The sequence below is a fragment of the Condylostylus longicornis genome, unplaced genomic scaffold (assembly GCF_029603195.1).
Source record: "Condylostylus longicornis isolate FDR11 unplaced genomic scaffold, ASM2960319v2 ptg000064l, whole genome shotgun sequence".
NCBI lineage: Eukaryota > Metazoa > Arthropoda > Insecta > Diptera > Dolichopodidae > Condylostylus > Condylostylus longicornis.
Window position 1 is genome coordinate 1789265 of NW_026578032.1, and position 20096 is coordinate 1809360.

At 23.3% G+C, this 20096-nt stretch overlaps 2 protein-coding genes across 2 annotated transcripts; both read right to left on the bottom strand.

Moving 5' to 3' along the window:
• Positions 1-773: 773 nt before the first annotated feature.
• On the bottom strand, positions 774-1707 carry LOC129612278 (uncharacterized protein F58A4.6). Its single transcript, XM_055525833.1, has one exon. It carries the CDS (start codon positions 1624-1626, stop codon positions 961-963), a length of 666 nt encoding a protein of 221 aa, XP_055381808.1. The 5' UTR covers positions 1627-1707; the 3' UTR covers positions 774-960.
• Positions 1708-2570: 863 nt separating this feature from the next.
• On the bottom strand, positions 2571-19532 carry LOC129612244 (probable cytochrome P450 301a1, mitochondrial). Its single transcript, XM_055525785.1, has 10 exons — positions 19510-19532; positions 19309-19464; positions 7405-7555; positions 5575-5687; positions 5134-5327; positions 3838-4039; positions 3605-3773; positions 3290-3538; positions 3007-3219; positions 2571-2836 (listed from the first exon to the last, which is right to left on the bottom strand). Exons 1-10 carry the CDS (start codon positions 19530-19532, stop codon positions 2729-2731), a joined length of 1578 nt encoding a protein of 525 aa, XP_055381760.1. The 3' UTR covers positions 2571-2728.
• Between the last annotated feature and the right edge of the window lie 564 nt (positions 19533-20096).

A 20096-nucleotide genomic window follows, 5' to 3' on the forward strand; every position in this document is an offset into this window, starting at 1 on the left:
CTGGATTTAGGTGATTATTTCCATAATTACATAAAAGTCTTTTTTTTTACAACGTGGAAAATATTCGCAAATAATTGGCTTTCCTTATTATTATCAAAAAAATTAACATTTTTTTTTAATTGAATCAGCTTTTAAATTTATGTAGAGTGTAGTAAAATGTTAATTTCCGTAACTAAATGTTAATTTCCGTAAGTAGTTGATTCCGGCTGATCTTATAGATTTCTGGTTTTGTTAAATTGTGCTTGTTGTTTGTTCCGGAAAGAATGATATTTAGTTGAATTAATTGCATCATTCAATTATTTCTTTGTAAAGGAATTAGAATTTAAAATTGAATTTACTCTTGCCTGATAATTATATTTATAATTATATTTCAACAGATAACTATAAAATGATTTATGTTTGATTGCGCTAGTCTGCAAATGTATAATTTTTTGAGTTAAATCAGAAAAATCTGATTAATTTTTGGAAATTAATCAGGAAAATTTAAAGCCAATTAAAAAACTTTATAGGTAACTTTTGCAAAATTTCAACGTTAAAAGAAAGAAGTTTAAGTGAACGAAATTTTTAAATTTATAAGTACACAATTTAAATTTGTAGTAAAACTTGGCCTTACAATTTGGAAAAAAAAAAGTGGTAATGTTAGAATCTTGCAATAATCTTGCAATATCAATTAGTCTGAAATTTTAATTCATGAAAATATTCAATTATGAAGAGAGGTAAGTGCCTAATTAAAAAACGATAAATACCATATAAATTCATTAGAATCAAAAAAAAATTTCATCCTCTATGGGAACTAATGCATTTTTGCAATATGAGGCGGTATGACCATTATGTATAATGAAAAATAAAACTTTGATTTGATAACATTTTTAAAAATATCTTTATTATTTATCTTTTCTTTTTGTTTTTTAAAAAAAAACAAATATTATCTACATTATTTTATTATTAAAAATGAATATTCTATTTTGAATCTGAACCAATTAAACGAATGCGATAGGAATGTTGTAATTTTAACCATATACCCTGGCACATTTTTATTAATCTGAAATCCTCTACTGTTTGTGATTTTGCAAATTTATATTGTTCTCGAATTATTTTCTTTGCTAATCTCAATTTTCCTTGTTGTATTAATGATATACTATAAAATAATTTACATCTTGATTGCATATTTGGATCACCTAATTTATAGCACAAGATTAATTGTTGTAATGATATTTTTGAAGCTATTATAGCACAACTACTAAAATGTTCTCCTAATGAACTATATCCACCACCTAATGTTGAAAGCCATAAAAAGATATGCTCCGTTTCAATATTTTCCATTAATGTCATATAAGTTATACGGCTCCATGTATAATCAATTGTTATAGTTGAATTAGTTAATAATCTTATTCTTATAAAATGTTCTAATAAATATTGATTTTTAAGTAATTTATCAATAAATTTATTCCAATTTGTTATTTCCTTATAGAAAAAATAAAATTGTATTGGACTGATTTTTATACGACGAACCGGATAATTTTTAATATTAAAATTATCAGATGGTTGCATTATTACAGATTCTTTTGTAATTTCTAATGAATGATTTTGCTTAAAGCAATCAATTACTCCCATAGAAATCATCATTTTAATATTGAACACTTTTTAATTAATATAAAATATTAAAATTAAAAAAAAAAAATTAAATATTATGAAGATTTTGTTTAAGTATTTTTTTTTTACTATTCAAAACAAATTCTTATTGATGAATTATTGCCAGAATATTCGAAAGAACTTAGCTTCAAAAAATAATTCAAGCAAAATTTTTATTGACAAAAAATCTTTTTATTCTTTTAATTTTTTGAAATAAAACACATATTAATTCTTATGTAAAACCTTTTGAAATTCCATTACATATTTAACTTTGAAAGACACATTTCATTTTTAAAAATAAATAGGCAAATAAAATAAAGGAAATTTCTTTATTTCTGACCTGATATTTCTGAAAATAAAAATTAGTTTTACATAGAATATGGTAACTCTTAATCACTCAAATATAGTTAATGTCAAATTCTTTACGATTGTAGAAATTTGGAAATAGACAATTTGAAAGCGTCATCTCTTTGCAAATCAAAGTATTACATTTAAATTAATTAGTTCTAAAATGTTATGTAGTAGTTGTGTAAAGTGTCGCCATCGGTGTTTGTTTTCTACTCCTAAAAGTATGTTATGAAATTTTGGATTTTTTTTTTAAAATTAAATAAAATAATTACTCGCTTGTAAAAGTCATTTTGTTGTAATATGTAAAAATATTTTAATTTTACCGATTCTTCTTCAAATAAATTTCTGTTTCTAGATGAGAAAGAGTGTTTTGCTGGATAATACAACCGAATAGAATTAAAATAGTCGTTTTATGCACACACAATGTAATCATAAATTATGCAAAAGTACTCAATGTATCGGTTTTAATCATTTACAATCGCAACATTTACTTTTATGCAAATTTTATAGACAAAATTTTTAAATGTTAATTCAATTAAATAAAAAGGAATAGGTTGAAAATATTTTTATTTTAATTTATAATTTTATTGCAATAATTAATATTTAATTGCATGGATAACCTATAATATAATTTCTTATTCATATTATAATAAATTTTAGCTATATTTTTATTATTCTTAAGTATTTAATAATTTCGAAAATAAAAAATTTTACTGATACAAAAAATAACAGAAAAAAAATTAAAAATTTATCGTTTCATCATTTTAAATTTGAGTGGCCCATCCGGTGCATACATGAATGTTACTGCATATTTCAAAGGCTTATGATGATATTCTAATTTATAATTTCTTAGTAACTAAAACAGAAGAAAAAAAAAAAACAAAATGTAAAAATAAAATAAATAAGAATAATTAAAAATAAAATTAAAATATTTAAGTGCTTGCATTAAGTAAAATGAAAATTACGGCTTTACCTAGGTCAAGATGTTTAAAAAAATCTTTCTCTTGAAATCAGATGTATACTCACTTTTGCTAATAACACTTGCATTTCTAAATCAGCAAATCGTCTACCTAAGCACATTCTAGCACCAAAACCATATGGTAAACTACAATATGGATGTAATTTACCATCAATACCACCTTGATTTGATTTTAACCAACGTTCCGGTTTAAATTCATTTGCATTTGTAACATATTCTTCCATATTACCAGTTACTAATGTTGGAAATACTACTTGAACCTAAAATTAAAATAAAATTTTATTAATATCAAAACAAAAACATTATTCAAAATTTAAAAAAAAAATTTACTCCTTTCGGAATTTTATATCCAGATATAATTGTATCTTCTTGTAATGTTCGACCATTTCCAATAACTGTACTATGTGTTCTAAAAACTTCTTTAATAAATGCTTTTAAATAATGCATTTTATCTAATAATGATATTGTAAGTGGAATATTTGGATCTGGTAAAATTTTTATTAATTCTTCATATAATTTTTCTTGTTCAGTTGGATGAATTGCTAATTGATATAGAATTGAACAAACTGCCATCGATATCTATGTATTTTATATAAAAAATATTTTAAAATAATATTTCTTAGATTATTTTTCATATATAATTACTGTATCAATTCCAACTAAAATTAAATCTAATGCCATAATTGTTGCAATTTTATCATCTTTTTCAGTTCTCATAACTTTCTCTAATAAAGATGGTTCAACATCATTTAATTTTTCTTGATCTTTTGATTTCATTCTCTGTTTAGCATCTTTAATATATTTCATACATACTCTAAAATATATATATATTTGAAATTTATATATAAATTATTTTATTAAATATTATTTTTATTTACTCTACAAAGAAATTCATATTATTAACATATTTTGTCCATAATGGTGTCGGAAAATATCTCCAATATGGTGCTTTTAATTCTAATGTTGCAACATTTCTTAATGCATATTTAGCTGCATTAATTATTTGTTGTGGTTCAGAATCTGGTGATAGATTTGGTTTTAAACAACCTAAACGTGTATCAAGTGCAACACGACCAATACCTAGAAAAAAAACAAGAAAAATTTAAATTTTCTTTCAAATATGATTTCGGCATAAGCTGATGATTTGTTTCTAATATAGATTAAAGATAATCTAGCAAAGCTAATTATTTTTTTATGGTTATTAAACATTTGCAAACAAGTAAATTAATGGTATGTTAAAATTGTTTCCTATGTTATAGAGACAAGAAGGAAAACTATAAAAGCATAAAGAAATTGTTAAAAATTTTTTTACTTTTAATTGAAAATTAACGCTTCATTAACTTTTTCTATTACACTATATTTCATTTTATACAATATGCAAACAGAAAACACACTATTGAAATGTTGATATTATTTTGAAACGTGCCAAAATTTTTAATTTTCCAAGCTATACAATTTTTTTTTTTTATTAAATTCATTGACTTCTGTTTGCTTTTCATTATAATTTCATATAACCAGACAGTAGAACTTAAATATAATGACTTCAATTAATAGGTAGTAGTAAATTCTACACCTTTCGCTCTTTAATTTGTAATTACTTCCTTAATATTTCTCTCTCATACTTTCATATTCTCTGTATACCACTAATTGTTGTATGCTCTCTTACACAGTATTAATTTTGTTATCGTACGTAAAACTCTCACGGAAAATTTGATTCGAATATCAACTCGATGAATTTATTAAAATTTTCACCTCGTATTTTAAAGATTTAATGTAAATTGCTACCTCATAAGTGAGATAGGGAATATTTTTAGCATCCTTTGAAATTGTGGTGAATAAATTACTAACAGATGAAATTATTGATGAAATCGTCGACGACACTCAAGAGATATTATACTGAAGTGAAATGAGATTAATTTTTTAATAAAATCCAGAAAATTGTTAATCAACTGTGATTTTAAAATTGCATTCCACGCCTGTTATATCGTTTTCTTTCTTCTTGTCTATTTTATCAGTAAGTAACTTATGTGAATATGACGTCATATAAAAAAAATTTTCAAAAGAATGCAATTAATTTTTGTTTTTGCAAAAAGGAAAAAAAAAAATTGTTTTACTTTTGCTTTTATAAAAAAAAAATTTTTTAATTGAATTATATTGCATTTTAAGAAACTTACATTCGAGTGACCATTTATGAATTTCATTATCAAAATCATCTGGCAATTCCATATTATCATCTAATAATTGTTGACATCTTAATATAAATTCTTCTGTTACTTCTTCTAATGGTGCCAAATATCGTCTAACAGTTGATAATTGTAATATTGGTTTTTGAACACGAGAACGAAATTCACGCCATTGTTCACCATGTCTGCCCGTAAAAATATATATTTATTAATAAATTTATATATACATATACATATATATACTATGCATATATGTAAATAAATGAAATGTCATAGAAGTACAGTTATTTTTTAATGAAATTTTATATATGTATGTACAGTTTTGTTTAATTTGTATACTGCAAATAAGACATAAAACTCTGCAATACAAGTCATATTCTTGAATTTGTTCGTGCCCATAATATGCAATGTATAGAATCTTTTCATACTTACACTCCAACTACTCCTGGTAAATCACCAAAGAAATCTTTTCTTACAACACTTTTATATTTAACTAAACTTGGCATTGATGGACGAAATGGTGTTGGTCCTTCATTTCTATAGCACTACAAAATAAAAAATAAAAAAAACGAATTCAAAAATTTGCAAGTTAGTCAATTAAATATGTTAGAATAATTAGATTTTGCACATTATTAAATGCCAAGAATACCAAGGCGTAGAATGAATTTATTATTTAGAATCTGGAATTACTATAAATTAATGAAATTACTATAAATAAGAAATATTACAAGAATTTTAAAAATAATTCAATAATTCCAAATATTTTTCAGATAAGCTAATAAAATACTTGATTTTTTTTTAAATTTCTATAATGCTAATTGAAATGACTTTGCTATTACCTACCTTTGCTTATAGATATTTGCTATTTAGTACAAATTAGCATCCTACATTAGTTTTTGTGCTTATATTTGCTAAAGCTTCTGATTACTTTTTTTTAATATTTATTTTTGTAAATATTTTTATACATAAACACATACAAAATATATGCCTATTATATTTATTTTTTATTTTTCTTTTCTGTGCTCAAACATTTAACGTTTTAACCTTACATTGTGAGTGCGCGAACACTCATTGAAAGTGTTTACGTTTTATTATAATTGAAAGTATTTTGTTTAAATACCTAGTGTATGTAAGTATTAATAAATAATCATTAATATAAACATTATCAAAGATTATTAAAATAGGGCTGTGAACCAAACCTATAAGTTTAACATGATTCATTCAGTAAAACAAATTATTGTTGAAGAATTCAATTATGACAAGTGATTATAAAAAAATATGCTTTTATTTTATTCTTTATCAATTGTTATAAGCAACCGAAACTATAAATCTTTGAATACAAATTTAAAATTAATATGTTATGGCTAAGAAATATTAGATAGTAGGCAGGTATTTCAAATATATAGGAGAACTGATGCATACAGCCAAAGATCGCATCAAACATTAGCAACTAATAAACAGTATCATATGATCTTTAACGGCCAAAAGTGTATATGCAGCAGAAGAAAAGAAAGGGCGACCATCATAACTATTCAAAATCCACGAAGTGAAATTTTTAATTTTTGATATTTTAATAATTGTATACAATTAGCCTGACTGAACTAGTTGATAATTCGATTCAAAAATGATGTAGAACGAAATTATACCTAAGTACATGCAATTTCGTATTGAAGTAAAATTTCGTTCGAAAGTAGTTTCATTCACAAAAATTTTGTTGAAATGCACTTATTTGAATTTGATTAAATTTCAAATAAATTCTAATTGCAATCGATTACAAATCTGTTCCTAATCAATATCACACTACTATGCAACTATTCACCTATACCGGTTCACTAACTAATACATAATATTAAAATATTTGAAGTCTTATATACATATATGGAATACAGGCTTCTTAAATTTATTATTAATTAAATCAAACAAAAATATGTGCCAGAAACACAAATATAACTATGATTTTTATGTAAACAATAATTTTAAGTAAATTTGAATGCCCTACAACTAAAATAATATTAAATATGTACTTAAAACGGGTATTTGTATATATTTTGACTTTGTTAAGGTGCATTTTTTAAATACATATTTAAATTTTATTTTAAATAAATTTTGTATTGTGAAATTTAAAATATTATTTTAAACAACATTCTGTATGAGCAAAATTGCACTCTTGAGATATGAAATTAAATAAATAAATAAATAAGAAAATATATAGAACTATATTTAGATTATAATGTAAAATATTATAGTAAACATTTATTTTACCTTTTCAATTTCATCAGCATCATAAATGAATAAAAGATCTGGTCTTCCCATAAGACCACTAAATTTAACAATATCACCATAAGTTTCACGTAATAAAAATGATAATTTACCAATATCAGCTATTGAATATTGTCCAATAATTGGCATTAATCTAAAATTATAAATAAAAAAAAGATAGAAAATAATTAATAAAATAATATTTTTATAAATTTAAAAGATTTAGGAGAGAGAAACTTTTAATTCTATAATTTAAAAATTATTTGAATATTGTCGGCTTGCATATTCCACGAATATTTTTTTAAAATAATTTTTTTAAATGAAAATAATTATAATTACAATGGATTTTCTTTTTTTTTTTTTGGTGAAATTTTAAGATTTTCTACATTTCCGATTGAAAAGTAGTTTTTTTTGTTTTTAGTAATTAACCCTTTTTTTCTTCAGCATTTTTATTGTTCAGGTGAGTATTTGATTGTGCGAATGCAATCTCTTATGCGTTCATCTTTGTGTTCATAAAACTGTTGATGGCGATGATCTTTACAAATACACGAGTAGAAACAAATAAAAAATAAATAATTGCCTCTCTTACATTGTTTTTTATAAAATTTTCAAATTTAATTTAGAAAATTATATTATATATTTTTTATTATTTTTGCTTTGTATAAAAATTTCATGTAATTTATGATTTCATTAAATATTTCATGTAAATAAATTTTAAATGTTATTAATGCTTTTCTCCGTTCACAATGTACGAATATTTTTGCGCGTCAATTCATTTTACATCTGTCATTGACTCTACGAGTATATGACATTAAATGAAAGCCTACTATGGATTGAGGCATTTTGTGAAAAATTCTTTTCTCAGTATTTATTAGGTACTGTTTAAATATATGATAAAATCTAAGGTAAAGGCTGATGACTGTTATCAGACTGAAATTGTGTTCAAACCTAACACTGAAAACTACAACAAAATTAAAAATCAGCTGTTTGCTGCTTAAAACTTTCACAAAAAAAAAAATTAATTGTTGCTATTTTCTTGACAGTAAATTTGATAAAAAATAGAGAAATTTCGATTATATTTCGGAAAAAAGACAAAGTCTGATATCAAACGGGGTTAACACATATATACGACTTTCATCAGATTCAGATTAAATCGTGAATTCTGCTATATATGTAAGAATTGGCTCAGTGCTGATAAAAAGATTTTTAAGATATTTTTGAAGAGGTAATAAATTGAAATGAATTTTTTTTAAAATTTGCTGACTTCACAAATTTGAAATCAGGATTCTTAATATATAATTCTGTGCAATATAGACAAATAATACTAAGTAAAAAGAGTTTTATATTATAATATACGGTATAATATACGGTATACGGTATAATATATTATAATATACGGTAATTATTTATATGTATATACGGTATAATAAACTGTTTAAATATGTGTATATACGAGTACTATTATCTGAATAAAATTAAATTCAGCCGTATTTTAATAATGATATTTTCGTATGTCATGTTTCGTGGATTTACAAACTTTCCAGAGAGAATTTCTAATAAAGAGAACTGCTTTTCAAAATAAAATATTTGAATTTCATATGTGACATATTAATAATAACATTTCTAATATAATTTCAAACTTAAATATGAGAATCTCCTACAATTTTATTTATATTGTTTATGTAAAATCATATATGACAGATATTACACGTATCGTATAATTGTGAAGTACAAAATGAGAGAAAATGACATAAAAAACCCTAAAATTAACAGTTATAAAACTAATTATTTTTTTTTAATTTTTTTCTTTTTATATTGTGCTAAAACAAATCTAAAAATTTTCTTTTAAAACATTTTACTAAAAAAAAAAAAATAATTATAGATTAGCGTGTTTATAAAGTGAAAAATAGAAAGATAAGAAATAAAAGAAAAAGTTATAAAAGCAAGTTAAAATGTAATTATACATAGGTAAAATAAATAAAATAAACAGTTAGTTAATTCATGTTTGTCTGTATAAAAAAAATAATTTAAAATTAAAGAAAGAAACACATATCTGGTGATATTTGGAATTTCATATACTATTTTTGGATCAAGAGAATTTCAACCATAAACAGGAGTTGAAAACCTATATATGTACATGTATAACAAATTTTGGCTGCTTTTTAAAATTAAATTAAATTCAGAAATTAGTTGGAACTATGTATCGCTATTATTCAAGTTGATAAAATTTGAGACTCATTCAAGTTGCCATGCAGAAGGAAAAATTATATCGGAAGTCAGCATCTAACCGATTTTAGATAATGCTAAATTTGAGGAATCAGTTCGATATTTTGATATTTTTTTATACTTTACAAAAATTTTTTAATTTCTTTACGAAAAATGAGTACTAATCATTCTACTTCTATAGAATTTAAAACAATAATATGAAGTTGAGTTGTAAAATACGTAAAAATCTTATCCTAGAATCTAGATAAATAAGGTCAATTAATACTGAGTCTATTACTCTATGTTTTACTAAACCTAATTTTGTTTATAAAATTTCATCTTCTTATTTTAAAGAAATTTTTTTTTTTTGGAAATGTGTCACAAAAGTTCTCCAGCTCTGTATGACATAAATATGTTACAAATGTAAAATGTAACTTTGTGAGAAATTTTCTTTTATAAATATGAATAACATGCGTTAGTACAATGTCTAAAAACAAAAGTAAATTGCCGATTGGCCTGGCCATACTATGAAATAATTGAATAACATAACGCACATTGTCATATATGGCGTATATAGAGCATATTGTGCGGTTTTCACTTTCAAATAAATTTGAATTAAAATAATGAATTTGTGAAATCATTAAAAGATTATGGACTGAATATGAATGGGTGGTTTTTTTTTCGTTTTTATATTTTATTCATTTATTTTATGCGTTTACCGCTGTGTCTTATAATTTTTATTACATTACAAATTTAAAAGACAACTAAAATTTTTACTTTAAGTGCTTTTACGGCTTTGTTCTTATAAATACATGATATTTAGGTAGATCTTTTCTAATTTGAATTTTATTATACTCTTGTGCAAATATTAAGTATTTTTTGATTAAATTTTTAATTAAATATATTTTTAATTTAGGGTTTGAGAAGCAAAGTGACCTAAATCTCACTCTCAAAAATCTCAAAATCAAAAATAACGAAGTGTGGGAAATATTTGACTTTTTTGTCGATAAAATCAAATTTGGGACCTAAAATTATATACATTTCTAACAAAAAAGCAAAAATTTTAGTAGCAATGGTTTGGCAACTTTGCTTCTGAACATCTCAATTTCCTTTTGGAAAATTATAAGTACAAATACAAATTAATTTTGTAAAATATTAAAAATTTTATTATATTTGTTATTAGGAGCACCGGTTGGTTATTGAATTTGTTAACTCTTCCATTATAAATACTTTATATTTCCTCACAGTTTGATAAAAGTTTACATTGTAAAATTGCTATAGTATTATTTATCGGCAATTTCCAACTCATTTATGTCTCAACGAACATCTCTATAATAAAGGGTAAATTATTCCCAAGTATTTTAAAATTAAATTATATTCTAACTTTTTACAGGGTGTGCGAAACTCAATCGAACTCCTGAAGCAGAGTGATAGAATGTCTCCAATCGAGCAAAAACATCGGATGACGTTTAGATTTTTGAACTCTACTTCACTAGTTATGAGGCCTCAAAGCTCATAAAATAACGTATATAAAAAGCAAAATGTCAGCTGGTGTTTTTGGTTCGTCTTTTTTGCATTTCTATCGAATCTCGGGAACCTTATGCATTAAATTAAATTACATAAGTAACTACAAATACAAAATAAAATTTTTTTAAGTAACTCCCTCTACAATTTCAATTGAATTAAAAAATTCTCTTTTCAAAATCAGCTTCATTTTGGTTACTAATATTTCAAGCAAATATTTTTGCCATCAGTAGCAAAAACATCGATTTAAAAATATATAAAAAATTAACAAAACAAAATTTTAATAAAAAACTCCAAACATCTGTTTTTAAATATAAAAAGTCTTAATATGTTAATAAAAATCACACATAATAATTCTGCCAATATTAATCAATTTATTGGTGATTTTTAACATCATTAACATTAATTTTGCATATCAAAGTGGGAAACAAAAGAAGACAAAATAAGTAATAAAAAATAGAGTTTATGTCTGCAAAACTCTAGGCTACTTGACTATTCTGAATACAACTGCAAACTGAAAAAAATAGTGAAAGTGCTGTAAACATCGGACGATTAAACTAATATACAAAGTAATATTAAATTTTTCAAATGTACAAAAATGATTTTAGGTCACACGGAACTGTTTATCGCCCTTCCGTTAGATAGTTTTAACTAATTTCATCGGGCTCCTATCTGTGTATATTTTGTGGGTACGGTGGCGAAACTGCCATGCGCATCCTTTGCGACTGCCTGGTACTAGCTGTCGGGCATCGCAATTCGTTTTGAATAGAGTTTTAGAATGGCTGCTGTGGTTCGATGGGGTCCTTGCGCCTCATTCTGTATATTTTGTTTGGTTATTGTTTGATAACATTAAAAATTTGTGAAGATTCCGGTAATTTTCCAATTATTTTCGTATGTCATCAAATATTTTGTATATCGATGACATACAATTTTTTTGTACATTCTTTTTAAACGAACCGACAAATTTATAATATTTTTTTTACTACATTAATTCAAAAAACATACAAGAAATCAAAACAAATTATGAATGAAAACATCATTTCTTTTAATATTTTTTCCTATTCATTAATCTCATTAATAAAGATATTTGGGAAAAAAAATTTTACCATTTCAGTTTTTGTATTAATCTTATACAATAAAAATTTTTCAACAAACATGACAAGCAAAATTTTTTTCCAAAATAATCTTTTTGATACGAATTTCAAGCTTCAAGCCTTATTACTGTTATAAGTGTAAAAGTGAAATTAGAAAAAAAAATAAATTTTCTTGTACTTGAATGAATGTTAGGCATTGATTTTGAAAGGTATGGTACGGTATATACCGTAAGTACTTCAGATAAGACCTTGATTTAAGACCTTGATTTATATAAGTGTCCTACTTCACTATATAGGCGTGAACTAAAAATTATCGAGTATGCTTCTATTGCATAAAATCGAAAAAAACTATGTAGGGATTGAATAATAACGTAAACGAATCTATTAAATAATAGAATTTTATAATAAAATTTAAGTTGATTATAAAAAAAACTTGTTCAAATACAATGATTAATTTTACAATTGTTTAAGAAATCAGCCAAAATTGCAAATATTTTTGCAATATTTCATATTAAGTAACGATCATTGTAAATTACTTTCAATATTAAATGGAGAGTATACTATTACTCGTATTTTGCCCAATTAACAGCGCGTGAAAAATTAAGACGCTTGTACAATGGCAGTTATGTTTATGTTGTGACAATAATATATTTTGCAATTATATATGTGATGACAATTGGAAACGCATTATAGTAGATTTACTCTTGTATATTAAAAATCATTTTTAATTTTTAATTTAAGAAATTCATTTTTAGTTCACGCTTCCGACTATTCTTTTATTCTAGCGTTCTATATAAATTTCAAAATAATTACGTATAGCAATTACGTAATTGTTTTCAATACAAAAAATTTCATTTTCTTTTGAATAATTTTTTTGTTTTTTTTTTCCATCGTTAATTGGACGATAATTACATTATTTAAAAAAAAATGGAATAATAATAATGAAAAGAATAAAAAAATGATCACATTTACACTTGAATGTTTTCAACTTCTTTGAAAATTGTTAATTAAATAATTTGAGTAAAAAATTAACAAGTCTATGCCAATAATAATAGCATAATAATACCAAAATATAAGCGTTTATTAAAGTTTATAAAATTTTAATATGCTTGGCTAACCGTTCTTATAATAAAACTTTGTGTCATGAAGTTCAAATTCAGAAATATTGAATTAAAATAGGTTTATTCATATATATGTAAGTATACAGTACACGTACAGATATGACGTCTATAGAATCTACAAACGTCAGATATGACGCTTCTAGAATCGCTCTCTCTAAGAACTCATTACTCATTTAATTTTTGCTCCCATTTAGAAAATTATTGAATTTTTTCTCCAGAATTATTTATTAAGGTCTCCTTAAAGAATGTTTTTGTCTCTCAACTTGCAACATTTTTATACATTATTCTTCTTGATATAATATTCAACGTCATATTTGATATTTTTATACTCCTAATATTTCGAGCAAAAAATTATATACAAAATACTTTAATCTCTTGAGTGTTTACCAATAAATATACGGAAAAGATTGTAGTTAACTAAATAATTGCCCTCTTTAAGACTTTTATTCAATGTACGTTTACTTTAAATCTTATTAAATATTTATTATAAGATAATATAGAAAATAAATATAATTTAAAATTAAATTAACATCATTACAAATAATAATTAATTTAATTATTGTAAAGATTTTAAGGTGATTTCAATAAAATAATTCATTGTTATGTGTGACAATTGTTAGTTTCTCACTTGAATCTTTCATATTGGTGAAAACTGTGTTCAGTGTTAGTATTATATTGTACACACATACTTATCTACATTATTTAATTAGTTTTTTACGTTTTTACATGAGAAATATGTAGGTATCTTATGTCAAATATTTCAAAATAATTTTCAGTACATTATACTCTAATACAACATAACTTACACATATTTCAAGAATAAATTAATATGTGTAGTTAATTATAACCTGATTATGTGGTATGCATTATCAATAAATATTTAAATGACCCTGAATAATTATTCAAAAAATTTCAAATATTTTAAAAAATTATAAATTTATTTACATAGTTTAGTTTGAACGATTTTAATAAATATTTTTGTTAAGTAATTTATGTAATGCATTATAATAGTCATACACAATACTATATATACACATTTAATATATATATATACATATATATATGATTATGTTATAATTGCAAAATCGATTATAACGAAAAAACAGGTTTTAGCAAACTTAAGAAAAAACATAATTTATATACTATATTTGGAGCTATAGGCGCGGTTAACTTGCATGACCAACCAGTACGACCAACTTGCATGATCAGCTTGCATGGTCAACCGACATGACCAATTTGTATACTCAACTGACATAACCAACTTCTATGACCATGCCAAGTAAAAAATGTAATGTTAAAATGAACTTTATAACAAGTAGAAAAGCTTACATTATTTACCGACCGACTTTTGCATAACCAAATAGCCTCCCCAAATGTTGATTCATCATACAATCAAAAATCAGAAAGAACAAAAGGAATGATCACCGCAATTTAGTTTATATAACTCAATTATGTTCGTAATTGTGTGAGAAGAGGGTTGGGGGAGGGTCATTGACATGACTGAACAGCACAAGTCATTGATATGACTGAACAGTAAATTTATGACTGAGTTCATAAATTTTAGATATTAAAATTCGTATAATAAGAATATATTTTCAGTATTTACTGTTGTGACCCAATTGACATGGCACAATTCCAGAAATTATTGAATATTCTAATAAAATTTAACAAATTATTTAGCAGGCGGATAAGAGTGGAAGTTAAAAATTTCTACACATTATGAGTACATTTAGCTACACGTTTGATTTAAATATACAATTAATAATTTAAGTTCCACAGTTGAATGAACTATAAATACAAATCTAATTCATAATTGAAAAAGTTCAACATTATTTATAAAATCAAATATTTATTTTACAAATATATCTACTATTTTATTGGTACATTTTCAGTTTCATAATGATGGTGAGTGCTTTGCTCATAATATTTTTGAGAAATTTTTCTATTATAAATAAAATATTTATTTATAATCTTAAATGAAAATGACGCTATTGATTTTCCTTCGTTGTTTTTTCTTTTAATCTTTTTATTATTTATGGCATCTACAATTTTTATTTTATTGTAAAAGTTGAATGAAAATGAAAAGTTACAACAAAATATTTAATATGGGATAACCAAACCAGTTCGAATAAAGAAGTTTAATCCACCTTGACCTATATTTAATGCAACAAAAAATATAAACAACACCAAAGCTATTAAAATATGAAAAAAAAAATAATAAACATAAATAAAATATTTTTTTTATAGTAAAGAAAAATCTATCCAAATTGGATTTTTATTGATGCCATGAGCATATAGATAGATAGATAAATATATAGGGGATAAAATATAAATGAAAACAAAAGTATTTCTTATAAAAAAAAAAGCTCCGCCAAAAACGAAAAGAAGAGAAAAACTTTTTATGATTGATTTAAATATTTTTTATAACGGTGAATTTATAACGGTACATGAATGAATTTTGTTTATTACATAGATATTTTATATTAATTTTAAAATTAACTTTATTACGATCAGATCACAGAGATAGGAAAAAGTTAATATTAGTTTAATTATTGTTGATATCTTTGCAATTCCTCTTCTTCTTTGTATACATGTGCCATCTAGAAATTTCTGATTAATATTAAGTTTTTTTTATGTTTATATGATTACGAAACACTTGGAAATAGTTTTGTTGCCTTAGAGTTTCTTTACGAAATTATTGGTATTTCAGAGTAATACCCTACTTACATTAAAACGAATAACGCATGCTATGCATAGTGTTCAACTACAAATTTTATGTAGAAAAAATTTGTCAAATTAAAGCATGTTTTCCAGGATAACAGTTTTTTCAAAACATGTATTTCTATTGTGAATGATTTATTTTTAGGATTTCCTCAAATCAAAGGAAATTTTGAAAAAAACTTCAAAAAATTTTATAAAAATATTTAAATCCATAATAATTTTTAATAAATTAAAATCCAAAAATATTTCAGAATACAAAAATGACATGATTACAAAATAAAAAAAAAAATATTTATTTCAAAATTTTTAAATAAACAAAATGTCAATCAAAACAAGTCTATTGTCAAAGTAGTGTGAATCCAATTCCCTATAACATGTTAATCGGAGAGTAATATGTAAAAAAATGTCGCTCTCCTGTAGTCGGAATACGGTATAGTATGTTGAATTAAAATTGAAATTTTGAATAATATTATTTCGGTAAAATATTATTTAATATCTAACCAAAAATATTTACATAATTTATAAATTCGAAACTATATCTACATTATATTATAAGTTGTAATCAATCAAATGTGTGAATTTATCAAATTTTTAAATAATATTATTAACACTACACAGGTTTTCACTATTGTGTATCATACATGAAAACATGTAATGTATAGCGTATACTTTATTAATTTTTATTTAATAAGTTTATACTAATTAATTTAATTCACATATATTTATATATTGTATAGAAAATAATTAATATCATTAATTAATTTTAATCACATTATCATTTCAAATCTTAATTCATTTAGAATTTTAATATTTTATAAATAAATAATTAAAAATTAAAAGAAGAATTTAGAATAAAAGAACTTTTTATATAATTATTTATTTTATATACATATATGTATTATAAGGTCTTCATAAAATAGGGTCGCGTTCTAAAAATGTATGTTAATTATTTTTTATGTTAAAAATTTTTATTAGAATCCATTCAGATAATTTATTAATTTGAATAAATTCTAATGTTAGAATACTCATCGATACAGTATCTTATTACAAAAATGGGTTACACAAAGAAACTCTGTTTAAAAGTCTTAAAGAATCTCTGATTAATCCACGTGCAGGTATAAATTAAATGCATTTTATTACATATATATGTATATGTATATACATAATAATTTACATATGCAAATAGCGTGTGAATATAAAATATTAAAATGGAATTACTAAAGTATAATAATAAATTCATCTTAGAAATAGAAATAAAATTTATACAGTAAAACCATTTTAAATGCATGAATGTAATTGGAAACACAATTTTCAAAATACAATTCAATTGCTATTCAACAAATTTATAAATATAGCCTGATAAAACTTACAGTCTGATCATGTATCTCGCTTTTTTACTCACTTTTTACTCACTTTTTATTCACTATCAAATTAGAATTCTCAATATTTTCTAATGGATGTTACACTTTTCCAATTAGATTACACATTTTTTAAATTGGATTTTCAAAAACAAAGCGAAAAACTTTTGTATACATTTTAGAAAAAAGCGAAAAACGCAATCGGAATAATTCTTTTCACTCCAAAATTACATTATACAAGTTATATGATAGTTACTCACTTTCTGAGTAAAATAGCGAGATAGACGATCAGGTCCTTAATCATCACGTAATAAAATAATAAACGTCAGTTGCATATTTTGTATTAAGCTACTTTCACAATGAAAATTTTCAATGACATTTTCGATAACGTCGAAGTGTAATACGAAATAATGCAGTTTTGTGAGCCGATTACGACTTTTATTGTAAGAGAAAATTTAATTACTTAAATAAAGTGAAGCTTCTTTAGTTAATTTTTACTAAATACTTATATAATATTTTTTGTATTACATTTACACTTAATTTTTTGCAATATTTTTGAAATTTGTTTAAAATTTTTTACAAATTTTTCAGGTTCCAGATATTTATCGGGACTCATAACTAATGAATGAAAGCATTTTATTATGAAAAGAATATGAAAATTTTGAATCCAACCTACCGGTTATACTCGTATTATAATATTAAATTTTCTTTTTTTTGTAAAACTTTTTACAAAATCTTTTATTTCGAAATTAAGTTTATAACATTGGATTACCATTTTTTCAATGTTAAAATTAAAAATGAAGAAAAAAAAAATTGTTTTTTTCGAAATGCAATTTTTATCTTTTTTGAATGCATTTTTTATTTATAACCTTTGTTTTTTTGATTTTGAAGCCTATATGATTTTTATATACATACTATGTATGAATGCAATTTGGTCAATTTAGTGTAAAGTAAAATAAAAAGAGAAAAGTATGAAGACAATTTCACGTTCATATGAAAATGCAGACTTATATAGGTCTATACCAGTCTTTTGTACCAAATTAATTTATTAAACGAAACTTGAAATATATATACAAAATTAAGTTTTGTTTTTGGTAACATTTCGGCCATTAAAATACTTAAAATTTTGCTATATAAACTTATATTGTATATACCTTTATTATATTCAATATAGTTTAAACAATATTTGTTATAAAGCGTATAAATCTGGTTTTTATGCATATTTTTTTCCATAATATATTTTAAACAAGCTCAAAATTATTATTCTATACAAATACGTATAGTACTCGTATACTTCATTGAATTGGTACGTCTTATAAATTAACATGTAATAAAAATGAAAGTAGTTTTAAATTTCTATATTATTCCAATCTATGGTGTTCCTATACAAATATTTATGTTGAATTGAAAATTATAAACGATAAAGTAAACACTTAAAGGTTTGCTTACGTGTAGTATGTGATATTAACAATAATCGCCCTTTACTTTTAATTAAGTAAGATCATATAATATAATTTTCAAGTTTTTGTTATATACGAGTAATATAAGAATCCTGAGGGAAATATGAAAAGCATTCATGTATGAAAATTTGAACCTTCTAGAATTTCTAATTTCTTGAAATCTATATATGTATCGTGCGTATGGCAAAATCGATAATAAATCATAATTATTAAAATATTTCAGTTAAAACCAATTTATTCTTGTATTTAAACTTTCCTCTCGTGAAGTTATCCAACTTGTATTTTAATACTGAAGTTCGCGTTTAAATTATTTTAATAAACAGAAAATCCTAGTATGGTATGAAATTTTTTATTTACGTTTCTCAAAAATTGATTAATGATCACAGACATTTTTTTAATTTATAAATTAATTTTAATTATATACCTCCATGTATTCCCTAATATTGGTATCGGTTTTGGTCCTGGAACTTCACTATATGGTAATGGATTTGTAAATTGTTCAATTTCTTCAATATTTAATATTTTTTCTGTATTTGTTCCATTAATATTATGTGCAACTGGACAAACTGTTGTTGCATATCTTTGATTTTCATTTAATATATTTTTTAATGATGATATTGATGACGATGATGATGATGGTGTTGTCATTGATATTGATGATGTTTTAAATGTCGAAATTATATTAAAATTATTTGCACTTAAAGTTACTGAACCTTGTTTATAATTAAGATTATTATTTAAATTAAAGATTACAGATTTTTTAATTGACCTCATTTTATATTTTTTTTTAATATTTTTTTTAAATTTATAAAAAATAATAAAACTAATAATTAAATTGTAATATGAAAATATTTTTTATAATAATTTTATTAAAAAATATTCAATTTTTTTTTTCAACTAAAATAATTATTGAAAACGTTTATACATTTAGTTTTTCTATTATATTGAAAAAACTTCTCAAATTCACAAAGTGAAATTTAATTATTTTTCTTTATAATTTAAATTGAAACAAAAAAAAAAGAAAACGAACAGAAACAAGATGTGCGTCACATTACAACCTTATAGTTCGAGAGTAACTTACAGACTAACTAAAATAAAACCAAAACTCTTTTAATTTTTATGTTTTTTAATTTTCCATAACATTGAATTTTCTTTTATTCTTTTTTAAGTTAATTTTGATGGTGAATATCGTTAACAAGTTTTCCCAATCCC